The sequence below is a fragment of the Aplysia californica genome, unplaced genomic scaffold (assembly GCF_000002075.1).
Source record: "Aplysia californica isolate F4 #8 unplaced genomic scaffold, AplCal3.0 scaffold00018, whole genome shotgun sequence".
Classification (NCBI taxonomy): Eukaryota; Metazoa; Mollusca; class Gastropoda; order Aplysiida; family Aplysiidae; genus Aplysia; species Aplysia californica.
Window position 1 is genome coordinate 266,763 of NW_004797288.1, and position 20,806 is coordinate 287,568.

Here is a 20,806-nt window from a genome sequence, read left to right on the forward strand (position 1 = left end):
CCCCCACCCCCAACTCCCTTTGCGTGTTTTAATATTATAATGATATAATAATGACACTGCCAAAGATGTTCACAAGTATAAGATAACCACTTTTCTCTTCAACAATGGCTGCCAGTCTTGGACAATTTTAAGTGTACTATCATAGTCCACTGCTAGTTCAAGACTGGCAGGTTAACCACTTTAGTAATTATACTACAACCATGAGTAGCATGACAATAATACTTACATGATATTTTTCAATACAAAAATTGTAATCTCTGTTTCAGAAACAGGTATCCTATCAAACATCTATCATCATTATCTCTCTTTCTTTTCTCAGTATACTATTCTCCAGTAACACCTCAAAATGTTTGCCACTTATACAACCTGACCCATGTTGCAAGTGCTGTAAAACTCGTACTAAAACTAAACCTAAAGACACATATATAAACTGGTCATGTGGCAAGTGTTGTAAAACTTGCTCTACAACTAAAGACACAGGTAAGTGAGTGACCTCGGTGAGAGCCTTGAGGGCGCGGCCATACTCCGTCCTCATGGAGTAAGCCACAGCCAGGTTGTACTGCATCAGAGCCCTGGCCACGCCCACACTGCTGGGACTCCACGGGACGATAGCCTCTGGAGGAACACAAACATCACGGAGAGAGAGAGAGAGAGAGATAGGAGTTACAAACACAAGTCAAGATAACATAGGTTACTGATCCTTCATTAGGAGAGTATTTTAAACAAAATACAATTAGAAACATATCTGTCCATTTAAAAAATATTTGATAGAGGCATCAACCATCCATTTCTAGGTGCTATTTTAGCCATTAGAAACATAATATAAATTAAGGTAATTCATTAATCCTCTATTAGACAAACAGTACAGAAAGATAATTTGCTGATCCTCAACTGGGCAAACATTATTAAGAGAGAAGTTTCATAATTAGGAAAATAGATGATTTACTGAAATTTCATTGAAAGCAAATGACAGAGTGCCTTTACCAGCTTCTGTGACACAAAACATTCAAACATAGAAATACAAAAGGGAAGAATTTACATCACTTGGGTACAGACACGAAAAATTGAGAAAATACATAAGTCAGACACATAAGAAAACATGTGTTCTCAGTAAAAACATAAAATGATGTATCATTTAATAGTATAGAGTGTATACCTCTTGTTTCAGCTAGCCCCTCCTGGTCTTTTTCTGAGGAAAATAATAGAATTTTGTAAGAACAATCTGAACAACAACAAAAAATAGTTCACTCTCAAAAGCAAAAAAGAAAATATACTTTACTATATGTGCTAAAACTTCAGTACCTATAAGACTGGCTACTCTGTGACATTGCAATCCATCTATTTCATGCTTAAGTCCAATATCAGCAAACACCTGCTTACAAACGAGGAGTCCACTATAAAAACGGGCACAGTCACAAACTGGAAATTGTGAGGATGTCAATTTTAAAAGCTTGTGGACTCATAACTTCATATTTGTTTGATTGGTGGTTTATTGTATATTTGTTGAATGGGAAATCTAGCAAAAATAAGCAACCAACAGTTGAACAGAAACATATTCATGAGCCAACAAGAGTTCAAATTTGATACCCTCATGATTTTCAGTTAGTGACTATGTCCGTTTTTCATGTGGACTTCTCAAATAGAAACAGCAGAAAAAAGCTTCCACCCTATCTAATTTAACACACACATACAAAGTGCTATATCACAGCAGTGAGCAAAGGTATGGAACAGTTTGAAATTACAATATCAAGAGTGACTGGTATTGTGTCATCAAAAAGCAGCAAAAATTAATTACAGATACAGACGAATGAAGTTGCCATTTATTTTTATTTCCCTGATCATAGGACATTTTTCTTTGATGGATTCTTGATTTTTGTCATTACATGTGCATACACATTGTAACTTTCAGAGAGATAGTCATTGACAGAGTGTCTGATAAACAGGGCTTATACCTGAAATGATCAATTTATATTTGTAGTGTCCTTTTTGAGGCTATAAATAGGGTTATTTTTTAAATTCTCAAGTCATCCAGTCTCTTGCCAAAGAAAAGCATAAAATTATATAGGTTTAACGTCCCTTTTAACACCATGTCCATCTCTTGCAGGACCGAGCCAAATGGAAGGAGAGACTTAACTTCCCCAAAACAAATCCAAGTTCAGAACACCCCGCTGAAGATTCGAACAAGGGCCATAATATGCTCTACAGTCCAGCACGATACCAACTGAGCTAATGATGCCCCTAGTCTATTGCAGCTTTAGCAGCTTTTTTCTTTTAAATAATACAGCGCAGAAGCTCACCTTGTTCTGTACTGGCCTCCGGTAGAGTCGTGCTCACGTCTGTCACATTCTCCGGGTTGAGCTCATCCACACCATCAGCGATCCTGTCCAGCGCTACCAGAGCCTCACCCTTGTACATGTGGCCTAAATATCTGAGGGAACATGCAGGAGAAAAATTTTTTTTAACTGTACACTGGATCCTTTTTTATATATCTGGGGTGAACATGAGACATATTGTGGATCAGCTGTTAAATTGTACTATATAGAGAGCTCGTCTCTGAAGCAGAAAGTCCGGCTTCAAGCCATGGTTTGGACACGCATTTCTTTCACCCCCTCATGCCCATCCCGCAGTAATGGGTACCTGACTTCGAGTAGGGGAAGTAAAGGCAGCGGGGAAAGGAACTGGCCACCGTATCACAATATGCCGAAGGCCCAGAAAGTTGTCTCCCTAACAAAGCAATTCTCAAAGTCCGGATCAGATGAGGGAAACAACTTAACTTTTTACAGAACCCAAAGAGCTGAAATTTTTTTTACATTGACGTTTCTTAACCTGTGGTATTAGATAAATGTGCTCAAGAAATATTTTGTCAAAATTCATATTCTAAATGTAGAAAAAAGCAAGAAAATATACATGAGGTAGGTACAATCGTTAAAATAAATGAAAGATTTTCCTCTCCTCCAAAATTTTACTTTCTCAACTTTGTATATTTTAACAGCATACTGATGGCATGTTCTCAATTATACCAATTTCTTTTTGAAAAATATACTTTTTATCTTTTCCCTTTGGCTTACAGCAAAGAACCTCTTAAATCTCCTCATCTCATTATGCTGAGACCATCTGCGTCATAACCTAAAATCACATTTACAGAAAGCAAACGTAAGTATACATATAGCTAAGAGGGGTGTGCTGTTTTCTTTCATACTGAATCTAGAAAGCTAAAATTCAGGAAAACTAGGGTCTGGTGCGACATGGCAGAGTTGAGCCATTTACAAGTTCAAAAGAGAAGGGAAAGTCAGATTTACCCAATCAATGATCAGCCCTCTAATTTCAATGGTTGGACCTCCCCCCCAAGATGTAACCAGTAAGTCCACACACATTCATAAAAAGCACTGTTGCACCAAACACTTTTGTTCACTGCAAAAAGTGAGAAATAAACAATATGAAACCTTCAACAACTACCTCATTTTTCTTAAATCAGATTTAAAAGCACACTGGCCTTTACACTGACAACCCAGTGGGACAAAAGGGTGAAATGTGGACATTTGGCAGCACACCTCTTTGGCTGCTCTGTTAGCTTTTCAGTCAGCACCTTAGTTCCTGCTTTAATCCTGTACATCTAAGAGTTGCTTTTTTTTTTTTGTACTGTAAATGTGTCACGCCCACATCAACACAATCTAGATCACTTAGGAGGTGGGTCACTTCACACTAAGAAGGAGGGCCATTTCACACTAAGGAGGTGAGCCACTTCCCACTAAGGAGGTGGGCCAATTCACACTAAGGAGGTGGGGTGGGCCACTTCACACTAAGGAGGTGGGCCACTTCACACTAAGAGGGAGGGCCACTTCACACTTAGGAGGTGGGTTACTTCACAGTAAGAAGGTGGGCCACTTCACACTTAGGAGGTGAGCCACTCCACACTAAGGAGGTGGGCCACTTCAGGAGGTCGGGCAGGCCACTTCACACTAAGGAGGTGGGGTGGGCCACTTCACACTTAGGAGGTGGGGTGGGCCACTTCACACTTAAGAGGAGGGTTACTTCACAGTAAGAAGGTGGGCCACTTCACACTAAGGAGGTGGGCCACTTCACACTAAGGAGGTGGGCCACTTCACACTTAGGAGGTGGGCCACTTCACACTTAGGAGGTGGGCCACTTCACACTAAGGAGGTGGGCCACTTCACACTAAAGACGTGGGCCACTTCACACTTAGAAGGTGGGCCACTTCACACTAAGGAGGTGGGCCACTTCACACTAAGGAGGTGGGCCATTTCTCACAAAGGAGGAGGGCCACTTCACACTTAGAAGGTGGGGGTGCTTTGAATTCGCCTTGCGGGGTTAACTCTGACTGAGTGGGATATAACATCCTAGCAGATAGACGGAGACACTTGATGTAACTTTCCTCACTTTGGAATGTAACTCAAGTCTTCTGCGTGCAACAACGATGAGCCTAACGGTTATACAACAGACCCCAGTAAAAATTTCAAAATATTTTCAAAATAATTAGTACAAATCACATGAAGCTACAGAGAGCACCTTGCACACCTCTGTGATTGGCCTAAATATAGATAATGTATTTCCGCCATCTATTTTTGTCTTTGTCGTCTTCAGGGGTTTCCCTCGCGAGTTAACTAGATCTATCACTATCACAGTTTATTATTATTCTTTCATCATCATAATAATAGTGATCTTTATTGCTATTTTGTACAACAAATATACAGCTGAAATGCATTTTACTATTGCTCAGCCATTCCAGACACTCTCAATACATTATAATATATTATTCTCAAGCACACACATAGATGAACATACATCCACATACACACACAAACACACGTACACGAACAAAGGAACAAAAAGATTCACACATGCACACACTGGCATGCTGGTAGATACACAAATGCATATAAACACAAGCACACACTTGCACACACACTTGCACACACACTTGCACACACACACACACACACACACACACACACACACGCACACACACATGGCAAAGATAGGTATGTCTTGATACATATTTAGATAAACACCCTCACCCTTTCCAGTTTATGTTCATACTTATAATTACACATGTCACCTTCATTTAGATTTGATCCAGGTTATTTGAAAAAGAAAAGTGCAGGCTTCAATCAAATTATCATATTCCTTAATTTCTAGTCAACTCACGAGGGAAACCCCGGAAGAAGACCAAAATAGACGGTGGAAATACGTCACCTATATTTGGGCCAATCACAGAGGTGTGCTAGGTACTCTCTGTAGCTTCATGTATACCAATCTCATACCTTTGTGCAGGAGACAAGTTGGGTTGTCTCAGAAGGTCCACAGAGAAGGTGAGGGCTTTGTAGTGCTCATTCTCACACAGAGCCACATACGCACTGGCTGCCAGGATGGAACACCTGTGGAAAATAAAGTACTGTATTAGGAAAAGGCAAAACAATATGTTCACATTTTTTTTAAATGAAAGAAAAAAGAATATAAGAAAAAGTCAAGACAAGATTTACTGAAAAGAGAAAAGACTCAATATTACAACGAGAAGCACCCCCAACTATATGAAATGTAAACAGCATACACAAGAAGAAGTAATAAACATGTGTGGTTGGCGGGTGCTCTGGTGTGGTTTGCTACTTCTTTCTTATCAAACACCTATCGACCTTATCTCTCCTTCTCCTCCTTTTTTGTGTTTGTTACTTCCTAGTAAAACCTCTAATCTTTGGCACTTATATGACCTAATTGTGTTGAAAGTGCCGTAAAACACTTACTAAAACAAAAAATAAACAAAGACATAAACTACCATATCAGAGTAAATGTTGGGTACAACAGAAAGCATTTGTTACAAAAAGCATTTGTTGAGTACATTGTCTGGGTGGAATGACAAAAGAAAAGAACAATGATGAATGAGTGGCAGCCATTTACTATACGAAACGAGTATTATTGTTATCAAAGAGCAAACAACACAGAACTTATGCCTTCACGCTACTGAGGAGTCAGAAGTTTAAATTTGTAATAGTATTTCCTATCCCTTGGTGAAAAATGGTGAAATGGTATGAGTTTAACGCCCCTATCAACACTACTTCCTATCCCAGAGGAAATAAAGAAAACAAGCTTTGGTTACAAAAAAAAATTGTTCCAACTTTTATTCCTGGGACATAAGGAATCATATTATGCAGATGCAGCAGCACTCTGTAAACTAAAGAAATCTGTACACAAAAAATTCTTAGAAACTAAATTTTTTAGCAGCAAGGAGGCTCTTCAATGAACCACTGCACTTAAATTTGAGCAGGTGTCGCACCAAAGAACAATGCAGTCTTTTTGCCCCTGTCAAATAAATAGGCGATTTAGCATTATACACCACTTAATTTGTGGAGGGAACTTGTGCATTCTGGTCCGGATTTGTATTGGGGGACGTGAACACACACGGATTTAAACCTAAGTACCTACTTCCAAAAACACCTAAATTGTATCGAAAGAGCTGTAAAAACTTCTGCAATCAGTTTACCTCAAGTTGGCAACTTCTGTCTCCCTCAGCGGGTTGCAGGGTTCAGCTGACACCAGCACAGGGTCTGCCAGGGGCGGGCTGTCAAAGGAGGTATGTACAATCCATACAATCAGCAATGGAATGTGATTTTTATTCATTATACAGTAAGTATCCCAATTGAAGGAGCTGCGGAGCAGGCTTACCATAGAAAAATACCTCTCCCCTCGACGATCAACGGCAACAGAGGATGAAAAAGTGAAAGTGCATGAAAACAATTCTAACTACATTGATGTAATGACTGACCTATTAGATGAAAAAAAAAAAGATAGTTAAATTACTTATAAACAGTAACTTTTTGATCCTACAAGAAGCAAATTTGCAGTTAACTACATAAACACATGGACATAACCATATAGACAAGATTAAAAAGCCTATCTCCTCAGTAAGGAAAAGTTTGCTTGTGAGTTTGCTTTACCTGAACTCGGATTGCTCATCTTGGGCTGGAGGTTCAACATCCTGTGGGTCTGTGGGCAGTAGCGAGCGAGCATTTTGCAGACAGAAGGAGGCAAAGCCCAGGTTCAGGTTGGGAAACACTCCACTTGACGGGGTGCTGGTGGAGGGGAAACCACTACTTCAGCCAAGTTCATGAATAATAATCAAGTGGCAAGACAGATGAGGATGACAAGAACAGTCAGGACATGAATCAACCAAGGATAATTTCTCAGTTTGTTTTGTTTTGCAGTTATAATTTCAGTGAAGAGAAGCACACCAACAAGATGGCAGCGAAAAAGAGCAGGAAAAGAAAAAGATGGACAGAAATTACAGAAAAAAAAGAAATAGGACCTGCCAGTGGTGCCTTCCAACCATCTTTTGTGTAAAAAAACAAACATCACGGGTATTTTTGTTTTAGTAGAGATTTTAAGGCGCTCACAACTGCATGAGGTCATTTGAGCGCCAGAAGATTAGAGGTGTTACAAGAGAGTAACAAACATAAAAAAGAAGGAGGGGAGATAAGGACGATAGATGTTTGATAGGAAAGAAGAAGCAAACAACACCAGAGCAGCTGCCAACCACCCACATCACAGGTACTGTATGAACATACAAACCAACAGCTGCACACACAGTGTGTAAAACCTGCGCCTCCTTCTTTTACCTCTTTTTGTCAGAGAGCGTTCCTTGGCCCAGCACCAACTTGTGGTGGAACCCAGACCCGATGGAGTCCTGCACCACCTCCAGCTTATGCCGATGTTCTCTGTCCCCATCATTGCTCTGACAGAAGAAAGTAAAAAAGTCACTGTTTGTTTGTTTGAGTAAAGAGAAGTGCATCCACACAATTATGGTCTTTTAATGTGGGGATAGATTAAGACCAACAGGCAGACTGAAACAATAAACGGAGAAAAAAAAAGTAGGAACAACTAACGGTATCCTCACCCACAACAGGTGAAAAATACAAAGGAATCTTTTGAAACCATTTCACAATTTCACAACCTGTCCAACAAACACAAGTAAGACTAGTGATAAAAGAGAGTTTGAAAAATTCCAATGAACTTCTTGTAGTGATTCCAAAACGATTTCTCTGGAGGCTCATCTGCAGCAGGTGCCTATAATTTTATCAGAGAACAAGAATATGTTAACACACACAAAATATTAGTTACAATTTAAGAGTATTATAGAAATTTTAGTGATCGTATATTAGGAGAGCCAAACAATTCCTCAAAGAAATTAGTTGGGATCATTCCAGATGACATGAGCTGAACCCAAATGGCTCATGGCCAGTTAATGACAGGGCCTAATAATTCTTTTTGTGCATGGTTATTTTCTGAAAGTAAATCGTGGCATCGCACAGAAAGAACAAACCAGCCAGAGGGCGGCGAAAATGAGAAATGTTCCTAGGTACGACAAGATAAAGCCACATTTTTCAAAGAAGCAGATAAAGACTCTGGTCACTTAAGTGCCACAAAAAGTAGAGAAAGAAAAAAAAAACCAAAAGAAAAAAAAAGTAAAGAAAAAAAGAGTACAAAGTAACACATACAAGCACCACTTGCAGAATGAGACTCACGCGGAAAGCAGCCCTAGAACGGCAACCCACCTCCTTGTGGTGCATGATGCAGCACTCGGCAAGTCGAAGCCAGAGCCGAGGGTTGCGGTGGTAGACTTGCACGCACTCCACGAAGCACTCAAACGCCGCCGCTGGCTGCTTGCTGTGCAGTTGTAGAACACCCAGGTTGTGGAGAAGGATGTAGTGTTGACTCACGTAGCTCAGCGGCAGTGGTGGCTTTGCTGTTGAGGGAGTGGGGTGGGAGGGGGTAATATGAAAAATGAGAGGCCGATGCATGTGTGAGTGTGTGTGTGTGTGCGCGCGTGTGTATGTGAGTGAGTGTGTGTGGAGTATGTGTGCGTGTGTATGTGAGTGTGTGTAATGTGTGTGCGTGTGTGTGTGTGAAAGAGGGTGTATGTGTTTGAATGAGGGTGTGTGAGTGTGAATGAGAGTGGGCATGCACAATTTTTAAATGAAAAAACAGAGCCTGTTTCAGGGAATGACAAACTAAATTGACTTGTGGTTATTGTGATTGTCGCAAGGAACATGAGAAATCCAAATTTTACTACTCATCCTGTAAAGCAGGATCAAACAGAAATAACCATTCTCCTGAAGTTTTACATATTATCATAAAAGAAAAATCACTTTTATGTCATTTTATATGTCTTCAGACTTCTCTAGCGTGTTGTATGGAAAGCAGAAAAAATGTTGATATCATTCTAAAAAGAGTGGACATGGGCCGTAGTGAAAAACCCCCATGAAATATCTAGAAAAGCTGCAGGTCTAGATTTATTAGCATGAATCCTGGAGCTAAAAGAGTATAAGTACAAGGTCTTTAAGAAAATTCCACAGTAAAATTAAAATTCATCATGTGGACTCGTGAGACTGGGAAAAAGGCGCAGGGCGTACTTTTCGATTTCTTGGGTGCACCATGTTGTAGTCCAGGGAGGAGGATTTGGAAAAAAATCATGATCTGAAGTTAAAGAGCTAAAACAACACCGTAACAGATACCTTTATCATTTGGCACAGTATCCCTGGAATTCTTCTCATTATAATGCAAAGCGTCTCGCAGCTGGCAGACAGCCAGAGAAGGTCGCCGCAGGGCCATGTTGAGCAACGCTTGGTTGTTGGTGTACATCAGAGCCAGACACTCCCCACTGCTCGGGGACAGCTGAAATACAACGGATCACAATTGCTCGTTTGTATGAGTCAAGAGAGGCACATCGACTCGATGGTCATTTAATGAGGATGAAGCATTCACAGAGGGCCTGGATTACCTGAAATTGGAGGACCTGGCCAGGGACAGGCAAGCGTGGCATCGACCGCTCTCCGGATTATGTACCAGATGTTTAGGGAGAGAGTAAGTAACTAAGTAAGTAAGTAAATAGCAAGAAAGACAAACAGGAAAAGCAGTGGGAAAGAAAGAAAAAAACACATTGAACAATACACAACTAAGAAAGAAAAAAATGGTTTTACAAGGAATTTTGAAGTTTTACTTATTTTTTTACTCCATGGTGTAAAGCTATTCTCAAAGTTAGGCTTCTCAAGAGTGCCATAATCCCTCCATCTGCCACAACAAAAACACATTATGATGTGAACTTATACGAAATCAGGCCTTTCAAGGAAAAACGAACAAATAAATACTATTTGACAGGAAATCAGCCACAGTCCACTTCAACTTTGGAGGGTAGTGCTTACTGTGCTCATTTTCGTTGCCTCAAAAGGCTCAACTATGAATGCCAAACCAATCAAACCAGAGAGACCCTCAAAAGATTCTCAAACGAAACAAACAAAGGAGACATCACCTTGTATGCTATCACTCACCATTTTTCATTTCAATGTGAATGATACTTGCTGGTGCTGCATTTTATTAGGAAAGAATCAAGTGCCTGTATGACATGATCTCACGAGTGTCACTTAAAGTAGAGGAATATATCAAAATTGATTCAACTTTCCTGTTAAAGTGTTGTATCTGAATATCTTTTTAAAACTTAAAATGATTTTAAAACACCTCATATGTTTCGGTTTTTCAGTTAGTTTGATATGAGTTTATGGCATTAGCCACTGCATATGGTCATATGAGCATGCAGGATTCAAGTTAAAAAGGGTAGTGCAATGCTTTTAAGCAAACCTTTTAAGAATGGTTCAGTAACAAATGGATAATGGGCCCAGTGGGATATTCAAGCAAGTACTGACACTGACATACCTGAACTGACGGTGGGTTGCCAAGCATTTTGGAAGCCTTCTTCGCATTGCCTCTGAGATACATATGATAAGCCTTGGCAAAATTCACAGGGTGACTCTGAAAAAGAAATATAAATTAAAATAGCATATCCCAAATTAATTTTAAAATATCGATATGCTCATGGTAACTAAATAAGAGATACAAAAAGTCTAAGATCTCACTTCTCTGCAAAAGAGAAATAGTTTGTATGTTTGAACAACCAGAAGATCTAAGCATTCAACATGGCCATACAGTTTTCTGACATAAGCAACAAATAGAACATTTGTGAAATGATTATGAAGTTGAGCAAAGTAGCATGAACACATTTTTCAAGGAAACTTTAATCCAACAGCTAGAATGCAGTTACAAGAAACATTTCATGACAAATAGTTCTGCTGTAAGAAAAGCATGGGGAGGAGGGGTCACATATGTATTGCAAAATCCAGGGGTATAAGCCATAAAGCTAACAGTGATCAGGGTATATAAGCTGATAGTAATGATTTCCTACTGGTTTCTTGAACGGGAATATGATAAATATTCTTTAAAACGGTGCCTTGAAAATCACTTCATAGCACAAAAATCAATGACAAATCTATAGTACCTACATGACATAAAGCACACTTACATTTCCTGACAAGGTCTTAAATTCTTTCTTGTTGATCAGTTGCTTTGCCATGAGATTACACCGAACTTTGTACTGCAAAAGAATATCAATAGTGTTATTGAGGAGCATACAGCTTAACTTGCTGGAAGGAGTCATGTTCTATTCTTTAACACTTTGACCCCACGGGACACCAATAGGCGACAGTAAGAAGCTGTCTCTTTTCCCCACGAGACGCTGTTCGGCGCCGGTGTGATATAGCGTGTACCGCACCTGCATCCTGGTCCATGGGGATAAGTGTTGCGCGCTCTATGCGCTGCATGGGTGGAAAGTGTTAAAAAAAAAGGAGAAAATCAACAATGCGAAACGGTAAATGAAGGACACCATTTTGATAATATGAAACTTGTCAAAGTGTCCGATGTGACAGCCTCACTAATCTGGCAATCGGATTGTTCGTGAGGTATACGCGCAGATAAAAATTAACATTTCTGCATCTAGTGATGAATATGGATATAAGCTTGACGGTATCCTCTCCTCTTGCACAGACTATGCATTAAAAAAACAAACAAGGCAAAGCCAGAATTTATGCTCTTCTTCTCAGTTTGTAAGCTGTAAAAAGAGTAGAACTGCATTCCAAAAGAGAGACAATAAACAGCAAAAAGTATAAAAGCATGACGACACGATAAAAGAAAAATATCCAATATTAAATTGTACATAACTGTTCAGGAAAACATAAGGTCCTGAAATTTTCAAGACAAAAATTAAAACAAGTTGCAATATATTTCAATTTAGAATATTGCTTATGAATTTGTGAAACATTTTAAACGAACAGCTTCAATGGTGGTACCACTCACTAAGAATGGATGGCAAGTAGTATGATCATAGTTATAATAAAATAAAAATAATAATAAAAGTAATATTAGTAATAAAAAAACAATACTGCAATGACAATGAAAAATTAATTTTTCTTTGCATTGCTTTTTAACTCATTCAGTGCTACTGACGAGAATACTCGTGAAACCCTGTCCACATACTAGTGACGAGTATTCTCACATTTTGCCTCGCTATCTTTATAGAAAGAATTACTCTATCTAGTCCATACCATGTCATTTTACTAATCGTGATGCATCATAGGAAAGGTCAAAGAGAAATTCTTTCTGCTCGAACAGCCATTGAGCCTGCTAGTTTTGATTGATTTTCGTGGGTAGACCTAATTTCATGTTGCTATAACAAAAGTGATCAGTATATGAGGGGAGTTCACTGCTGGAGCGCTCAGAACTGAATGAATTAAAACAAGCTCAAATGAAAGAGGAGTAAACTCTACGAACTCTACGTTTGTAAATTTTAAAAATCCATTGATAAATAAATAAAGTTATATGGATTTTTTGTAGCAAAATTTTGGGGGACCTTTATACAGTGGGGTCCACACTTTTAAGTTTTTTTTATTTCACAGTATTTTGCTTGGTCTGATCTTTTACGGTTAATTTTGAGTGACTATATCCCAGACGACTCATATTGTAGACAAAGTATTAATGTTTCAAACGATGCAGAATTTATTTAGCTTTAAATTGGTAGCTGCATGAGGGATATGTGAAAACTTTTAACACTATGTTCGAGTGAATATATTTTCAAGTTTCTTTTGGACTCCATTGTGTAAGAATATACTGTTTAATTGCATGACAGTGCGTAAACTGTTAGTGACAAGGGGGCACAGGCTTGAGAGGCAGGTTCAAACATTACAAAACTTCACAAGTTTTTTAAACATCTTTGCTTAAAAAAAACTTTGGTTTAATTTTGAACATACTGTTCAGAAATTAGTTTAACTTACTCCAGCTGTTACAGAAACGATATGACTTTGACCTTAAAAGAATCTGTGCTGTTCTGATCACCCTCTCTACAACTTAACCATATCATTTTGTACCCCCGGGGTTGTATTCTTCGCATTTTAGAATACTTCTAGAGAAAAGATCTCTTTGAAACTTTCAGTATTTCTCTAAAAATCATTTTGACAGACTGCTATGCAAAGCGTAAAGATCGGATTAACAAGTAAATTTCCTCTTTGGAAAGTGGAGGCACAGAGTACCCACATCATATGGATACAACAGTAAAACACGATGTACGGATAGGGTTAATAAAGCGGTAAAGGGAAATCCCGCAATTTTATCGCTGGAAGGGTGGTAATTTCAAGTTGGTACATAAAATGTACTAGACACAGGAATCTGAAATTTTACAGCAATCCAGAAGACATATCTGGTTGACGATAACGCACCAGTTCCTCTTAGTTTTTGAAGAACGAAAGAAAATCACACAAACACAGCAATTTCTCAGGTTCTAGAAATCTGTCGCCATTGTAATGCTCCCATGTTAAGCCTTTCTTTTGATTCGTTGCCAAGTATCATTCATTTTCGTCCAGGAACTTTCCTGTAACTATACTAAGAAGGGGGCTACCTCTGATCCCCAGTGGCCAAAAAAACTACGCTTTTGGGCAGTCTGATTTCAGGCTCAAAGCGCAGCGACCTTTAACATTGCTCAGCAATACCAACAATAACAACACAAATAATGCCCTGTACAATGTACATGGCTCACCAATGGCTTACCAACGTTAGTTTAGCCCTGAGGGCCTCCTGGGCAGCTGCATTGTTACTTTCATTCTTGTCTTTGTCTTGTGAGTTTTGGCTTTTCCCGGTGAGAAATTTCTCAATATTTTGAACCATATTGAGGGCATCATAAGGCTAGAGAAAGATTATAAAATAGATGTCAGTGTGTGCTTTTCTTAAATAAGAGCAAATATCCTCAAACAAACAAAAGTAAAGTAACATGACAGTCAGGGATATCCTTTTAAAAACCCTGATGATCTTTTGTCTCCTGTTCCAGATTAGGTACACAACATGCTGAAGGAAGATAAAACTCAGAATCCCGCTAAAAGAATTTAAAGGTCTAGCATTATAATAAAGAGGCATCCTCTTGAAATATACACTTCTAGACTTAGACAACTTACAGGATCATGAGTATAAAAATATATATCGACATAGGCCATATTGACCATCACATACAAAGACTGTACTAAGTCAAGATCTGGCTGTATTTGAGATACCTGCTGTAGTATAAATAGAATGCAGCTCAGAAGCGACTTTTAAAAAAAATTTTTCCCACCCTTGAAAATGTAATTAAACTAAATAAAAAAAAAAAAATTCTCTGCTCAACTGATGTCAGGAGAAATGGTGTGCATACCTGATGAACTGTTAAATACAGCTCTGTTAACAGAAGCATGACCTTTTGAGCAAGACCCTCATCTGAAACGGGACCAAATTTTCTTACTAGACAGGAGAAAGGATGAACTGAACATCACCTGGGTATATATTCACAATAAAGTACAGTGGCCTCAGCTGAGTAAACTTGGGGTTGATGACAAAAAGAAAACCCAATGAGACTGAAGCTGAACAGACCATTGTAAATGAACTTTAAATAATTGCATGAATTTCTTCAAAACCTCTCATTTCAAAATTGGTTAGCCAATCGTATCCTTGGGTTTCGGAGATCTGGAAGACATCAGTACATGTTCTGAGTTTATGGCACATTTTGAAGATTTCATGAAAGGGAAAGTCAGACATATTCAAACTTGACAGCAAGTCTTCATGAAGGGTATGTGCACATTATATTATTTTTCTTGACCTTACACTTGGTGTAGTTCTAAAATTTGATAAAAGATGTAATCATTGCATCCAAAGGTCTCCAAAAAATGTAAGTTATGACCTGTGCTGCTGGATCCTGCAAAAGTTTTCATCAAATTCAATATCAGCCCCTTTAAGCATCTTTTAATCTATCAGCACTAAATACAAATAATTGTCAGGTTATCAGAGAACTGGTAGGGTAACACTCAGATAACATTAAACTCTGAGCTGGCTTGCAAGAGCAAATATAGTCTTCCTCAAATGACTAACAATATATTTCTACATAAAACTTTTTATATTTGCACATCATTTCACTACCACAAATATAGCTAAAACTATGACGGAATGTCCATAAACCAATGAGCACAAACATGACAATATGCGATGTATCACTGGAAAGAAAACCGTGGCAGCCTCAAAGATCTAAAGCCGACTACACAGTTTGTACGCACCATTAATTTGACTGTCTAACTGTCATCGACAATGAAGAAGAAGTAGTAGACATGAATTTCACATGTTTAAAATAAAACTTTCAATGACGTACTCACCTATTGGCTCAACGTATCTAAACAGTTTCTCCAGGATAGACAATGCTGCCCGATGCTGCTTTTCGTGATACAGGAGAACAGCTTTGTTGTAGTACACAACAGCGTAGTCGGCATCATCCAGATTGCTCTTCTCACTGAGGTCAGGGGAAATCCGAGCCTGGAGAAAAAAAAAGAAACGAGTAGTTGAAGAAGACTTTGGCGAAAATAAAGAAACGCACATCTTCGTATTCAGAGCAGCTTGAGATTATCATGTGCATAGAGAAAGAAAGAATTATAATACAGATACAAACAATCACATGATCTACAGATTTCTGATGACAGATAATTGTTCATTCACTTTCAATGGCCAAGGCGTCTTAATATGCACATGGAGCCTTGTATAGTTTTACCCTTATCTAAGAAGCTTGGAGATGGACAAGCAAGCAGAACCCGCATAATTCACTGAAAATGCCTACAAGAGTAGAGCATTGAATGCATGGGAAGCAAGAAGCTGAATATTGTAGAAATGCTGCTGTATGAGAACCTACGTGGCCCTATACTTTAATATTGTACTTTCTGCTGTCATTGAGGAAAATATATATATTAGATATAACAACGAGACATTTCTTTTGAAAGACATAAACAAGGGATACTCTGTGCGATCCAACAATTGTAAAACAATCCCTCTGAGCATGACTTGATTTACCTGAGTTGCAGACTAATTTTCTTGAACATCAGACACATGCTCGTACCATTAGGAATAACCACAACTTTTAACAAAATCTGACACTTTTTTATTATGTGTGGAACAATATACTAGAACTGGAATCAATGCAAAACTTGGAATGAATCTGAGAGCAAAAACCAAGTGTTTCTCTTTCGTCTTGAAGACTGAAAATAATCTAAAACCTCAAAGTAGAACAGTCTGAGACTGCCCATTCTTGTAACATCAACTAGCAGCAGAGTATCTCACCATGTTGAAAACAGTTTGGATGTTGTGTCGGAACTCATCAATGGCTTTGCTATTGCTCTGATAGAACAGAGCCACTGATCGGTTGAGGACGACCTTCACATCGGTAGCCCGAGCATCTCCAAGGCGGCTCATCGTATTTGTGCACTGATTGTAATGCCCTTTTTCAAACTCCTGCATGGCTTGGTTAGCTAGCTCTCGGTGTTGATCCGTCACTGGCGCTTGACGTCGAGTATCATCAGAGCCACGATCTGCATCCATTGACGCCATTATCTGTAACATATACACATATAATATCAGGTTATGTCTCGGACATATTTATTAAAATTTGATATAGATCTCATTTGTGTATCACAATGTCTGGATTATTTGAGGTAGCTGAGCATATACAGTAAATCTGTGTGGGCTACATGACCTGTGAAACAATGGCTGTAGCTGGGCTGTGCCTGTGCACGAGTAGAACAAAAGAAAATAAGAGCCATAAGAGTTTAAGTCAAAAGACAATATAGTGTGTACCAATACTCTGCATGAGAACAGATCACATAATTTATATACGCCTCAAACAAGCCCCCCATTCGTGAACATGAGAAGAGGAAATTACAATGTAGCAAAACATTACATTAAAGGGCATACAATACAACCATCAAGGCTTCAGGCTTTACAGTCTACTAAAATTAATTCAGTGTATTTATCTGCTTGGCAAATTGATGATCGTAATTAATATTTTTACATCTGGTCCTGATAAGAACGGAGGTTTCTAAGACTAAGAGTCTAAAACAGATTTTGACAGGAACCCAGAAAAGTTAACATAAAAAAATCAGGCTTGGCAAAAGAGCGTGAAAATCAAAGACACTTAAAAGTATGTTCGCACCCGTATTGAGGTGCATCTGCGCAGGTGAAAGGGATTTGTATTTATATCAAGTGAATGAAGAATTTTGTCTTTGTACAAACAATATTTTATTACTTACTATAGTTTCAAACAGGGAAAATAGAGCAGCCACAAATACCACACAAATCCTGGATTTAAAAATCAAATGCGACTATTAGTATTGTTTAGAAGCCACTGGTTTCGTGTAGAGTAAAACCCCTTGAGCATGGACTGTGTTAAATTTTGGACAAAAAAATGTATCTGTCAGTGCATCCCAAATGTCACAAAGTTGCAAACAAAGCATTTGAGTTGTTCAGCTATTGCATTGTTTCATGGGGTTCAACTAACTATATCTGTAAGATTCATATTGGAGCTAGTTACTGGTGACAACTCCATCAATGATATGATTTGGTTCTGCAGAATTGTCTAGTGGCGTTGGCCCTATGAAAAGGTGTTTTGTCAAGAATAAAGTTGCCTACTGGAATGACATCATTATGAAAATAATGGTGTAGCATGATGTTCGTAGTCTTCTAAACAAAGCCACCTGTTGATTCTCACAAATGGGGTTTTGCCTATTCCAGCCAGAACACCCCGTTACATGGTAGTTTCATCGGCTCTGTTCCTCACTGACAGAGGTATGTCCAAAATATGACACAGTTCAGGAGTAAAAGGGAACTTGTGCTCTACATGAAACCGTTGGCTGATGCTAGACAAAATGAGCACATTTAATGATAAGTCCAGGTTTTGACTCATTTGTCGTTGCCTCTCGGACTCGAGTCCGAATAAGAAAAAATGTTATTCGGACACGGGTCCGGAAAAAAAGGAAGTGTCTTCGTTCTATAGATCTAACGTTCAGTGCTTCCAATTTTCCGCCATCTTTTAGTTTCCCACACACTTTATCTGCCGATCCGATGCCCCCCGTCTCATTGATACGCCCCCCCCCCCCAACCCCCCATGTTTCCCACTTTCTTTGTTGTAGAAAAGGGTAAAATTGAAGATTAGCAGATCTCCTGGCACCTACATATTATGAGCTTTGTAAAAAAAAAGAGACTGATTCATTCAAATACACAAGCCTGTGTCATCTCGATTGTTTACCAAGAAAAAGTTGTGTTGCTGTGTAGAGCCGAGCATACGGCAACTTTTGATTCCATAGACCAGCGCACAATTCATTACATAGATCTACGTCAAGACTAGCTTATTATTGTAATAATGATCAGTTGCCGGGGGGGGGACGCGTATGCGACGTTCAACGCCCGGACCGATAGCGCCCCCCCCCCCTCCCTGACACACACACACAGCCACATGTGTACAGGCCGCCCATCCGACCCTGACACACGCTAACGAGCCATCTTTAATTGCTTCTGATGACCTCTTGATAAATAAACATTTATTAGAAGCGCTTTAACTTTTTAGGCCGGCCTCAAATTCATCATAAGATAAAAACTCGGCTCCGGCACAATTTAACACCATTTTGCCCGAAGTGATCCCGGTCTCTACCCAGCCTGAGGCGAGTCACGAGTGAGGCAGGACAGGAAGCCGGAGTCACGAGTCACAGGAAGTCGGAAGTGATGTCATGTTGGACAAGAATCAGAGTCCTAATAACTTTTTTTCATATTCGGACTCGAGTCTGAATAGTCACTTCGTAAATATACACATTGGACAAAATAGTTCTGAGGCAACATTGTATTTTTGTGACTGCTCTGTTTTTTAATCTGTTTGAAAATATAAACAAAAGTGATGTTTTTCATCGCAGTCCATAATATAATTTTCCATTCATGGCATGAAAACAGTCGAACCTGTGTAAAGATGGAATCGCAAGGGAGAGCCAGAAAAAAATTCCGTCTTTGATAGGGGAATTTAGGGGGAGATGGAAGGGGGAGAGGGCTCGAAGGCCCAGCCGGTGGGATCAAGGATACTGTCTAAACACTAAACTAGATCTAGAATCTAGATACTAAACCTTTATATATTTTATGTCATATATATATATATATTGAATAATATTGTGTCTACTAACTAGATCTAGATCTAAATCTAGAATCTAGATCTAGATTTCTAGAATCTAGTCTAGATTCTAAGACGCAACTTGTAAGTGAGTAAAGTAAGTGTAACATTCTATGTATGTGTAGATTCTAGAGATCTAGATCTAGAATTCTAGATCTAAATTCTAGTTAGTTAGGCTATAAAGGAAGCCATCTAGATCTAGAATCTAGATTCTCTAGATCTATAAACAAACTAAAGTCTTTGTCAAAGAAGAAATTAAAACATCAAATCATTAAAATTAAAATTTACAAGAATCAATCCAAAAGAGATAACCATGAAACAACACAAACAATCATTTGAATCAGTAAATACACTCTAGACTTTAGATCTTCGTGTCTACCGACTTCTAATTACAAAGGTTTGGAGATTGTTCTTTTCTTTGTTGATATCATGTCAATCATGGTCGGTTAGGCCCACCCTATTAGAACAATAAAGAGCAATTGAATATTATTGAACGATCGTAGGAGATCAACTTACTTGTTTGAATTCTATAAAAATGGGATTTTCAAATGGACCAATGACAACTTAAAATCATAAAAAGCCAAAGCCCTCCAAAGAAAAAAAGGGTAAAAACTGCTTTGATCGTCAACTAGACCAAGTACTGTGCTCCAAAGAGAAATCAAATGAGATCACTGACTTGATACGAGTGTTTAGATTTAGGTTCAAGGAAGCTGACATGACAGCGGAAGTAGTCATTTGACCTCAAGTCAACTTTCTTTTCCTAAATCAGTTGTGCCGTGTTCTTTTTATAATTTATAAAGTTATTTTGTACATATTAGTTCAGTAGGATTCTTTGACTTTACAATTTGTTTTATTTTAAGTTATAAATATAAGCCGAGTGGGTTTCTTATTAAATCTAATCTCTGTCCTCTTTTATGATTTGTGTTTTTTTGAAGATGGCGAAACTAAAATGGAAAAAAGGGTACTCTGTGTGATGAAAGATTACGAGGCTTGAATGCAAGCTGGCATAGATAGGTATATATAGGCTAATACGGCTATCCGCGGTGGTAGGGCTAGTTGAAGTTTCTGTTCTCTCTCTATTGGCTTTACCCCTTGGACGTAGTTGGTCTTGAAAACGAATAACTGCTTTTTTAGAATTTGGTTTGTTTCTTCATTTTGGGTTGCTTTTTCCACTTTTTTAAAAACTTGTATATTATGTACTTTCCTTTTTCCCCCTTTTTTATGTGGTTATAGGTTTAAAACATGCTTTGACTTTCGTGAGCTTGAGTTTCTGTAAAAAAAACACAAAAAACGAAACGAAAAACAACAACAACAACAACAAACTTACAAAGGATGAGTTTGAGACAGGTCTCATTGTTATTTGTATACATCTCAAACTGCTGGCGCGGTGGATACTTTATTAAGCCTCACTTTCAACAAAGCTTCCCCCAC

General features: G+C 38.6%; 1 protein-coding gene across 4 annotated transcripts in view; it reads right to left on the bottom strand.

Moving 5' to 3' along the window:
• Positions 1 to 20,256, bottom strand: part of LOC101856392 (CCR4-NOT transcription complex subunit 10) — a 25,856-nt gene extending 5,600 nt beyond the window's left edge. Inside the window, exons 1-16 of one of the 4 annotated variants that reach the window (XM_035971540.1) lie at positions 20,052 to 20,256; positions 16,510 to 16,779; positions 15,558 to 15,714; positions 14,570 to 14,655; positions 13,936 to 14,070; positions 11,363 to 11,434; positions 10,720 to 10,815; positions 9,525 to 9,684; positions 8,535 to 8,755; positions 7,629 to 7,744; positions 6,951 to 7,085; positions 6,497 to 6,574; positions 5,283 to 5,396; positions 2,298 to 2,428; positions 1,157 to 1,189; positions 494 to 615 (exon numbers count right to left, since the gene is read on the bottom strand). In XM_035971540.1, the coding sequence (XP_035827433.1) occupies positions 494 to 615; positions 1,157 to 1,189; positions 2,298 to 2,428; positions 5,283 to 5,396; positions 6,497 to 6,574; positions 6,951 to 7,085; positions 7,629 to 7,744; positions 8,535 to 8,755; positions 9,525 to 9,684; positions 10,720 to 10,815; positions 11,363 to 11,434; positions 13,936 to 14,070; positions 14,570 to 14,655; positions 15,558 to 15,714; positions 16,510 to 16,776 (1,923 nt within the window). In that variant the 5' untranslated portion in view covers positions 16,777 to 16,779; positions 20,052 to 20,256. Of the gene's footprint in view, positions 1 to 493; positions 616 to 1,156; positions 1,190 to 2,297; positions 2,429 to 5,282; positions 5,397 to 6,496; positions 6,575 to 6,950; positions 7,086 to 7,628; positions 7,745 to 8,534; positions 8,756 to 9,524; positions 9,685 to 10,719; positions 10,816 to 11,362; positions 11,435 to 13,935; positions 14,071 to 14,569; positions 14,656 to 15,557; positions 15,715 to 16,509; positions 16,780 to 19,891 lie in introns of all 4 variants that reach the window. The other 3 variants (XM_013086228.2, XM_013086232.2, XM_013086236.2) reach the window with 3 other exon arrangements.
• Positions 20,257 to 20,806: the final 550 nt, after the last annotated feature.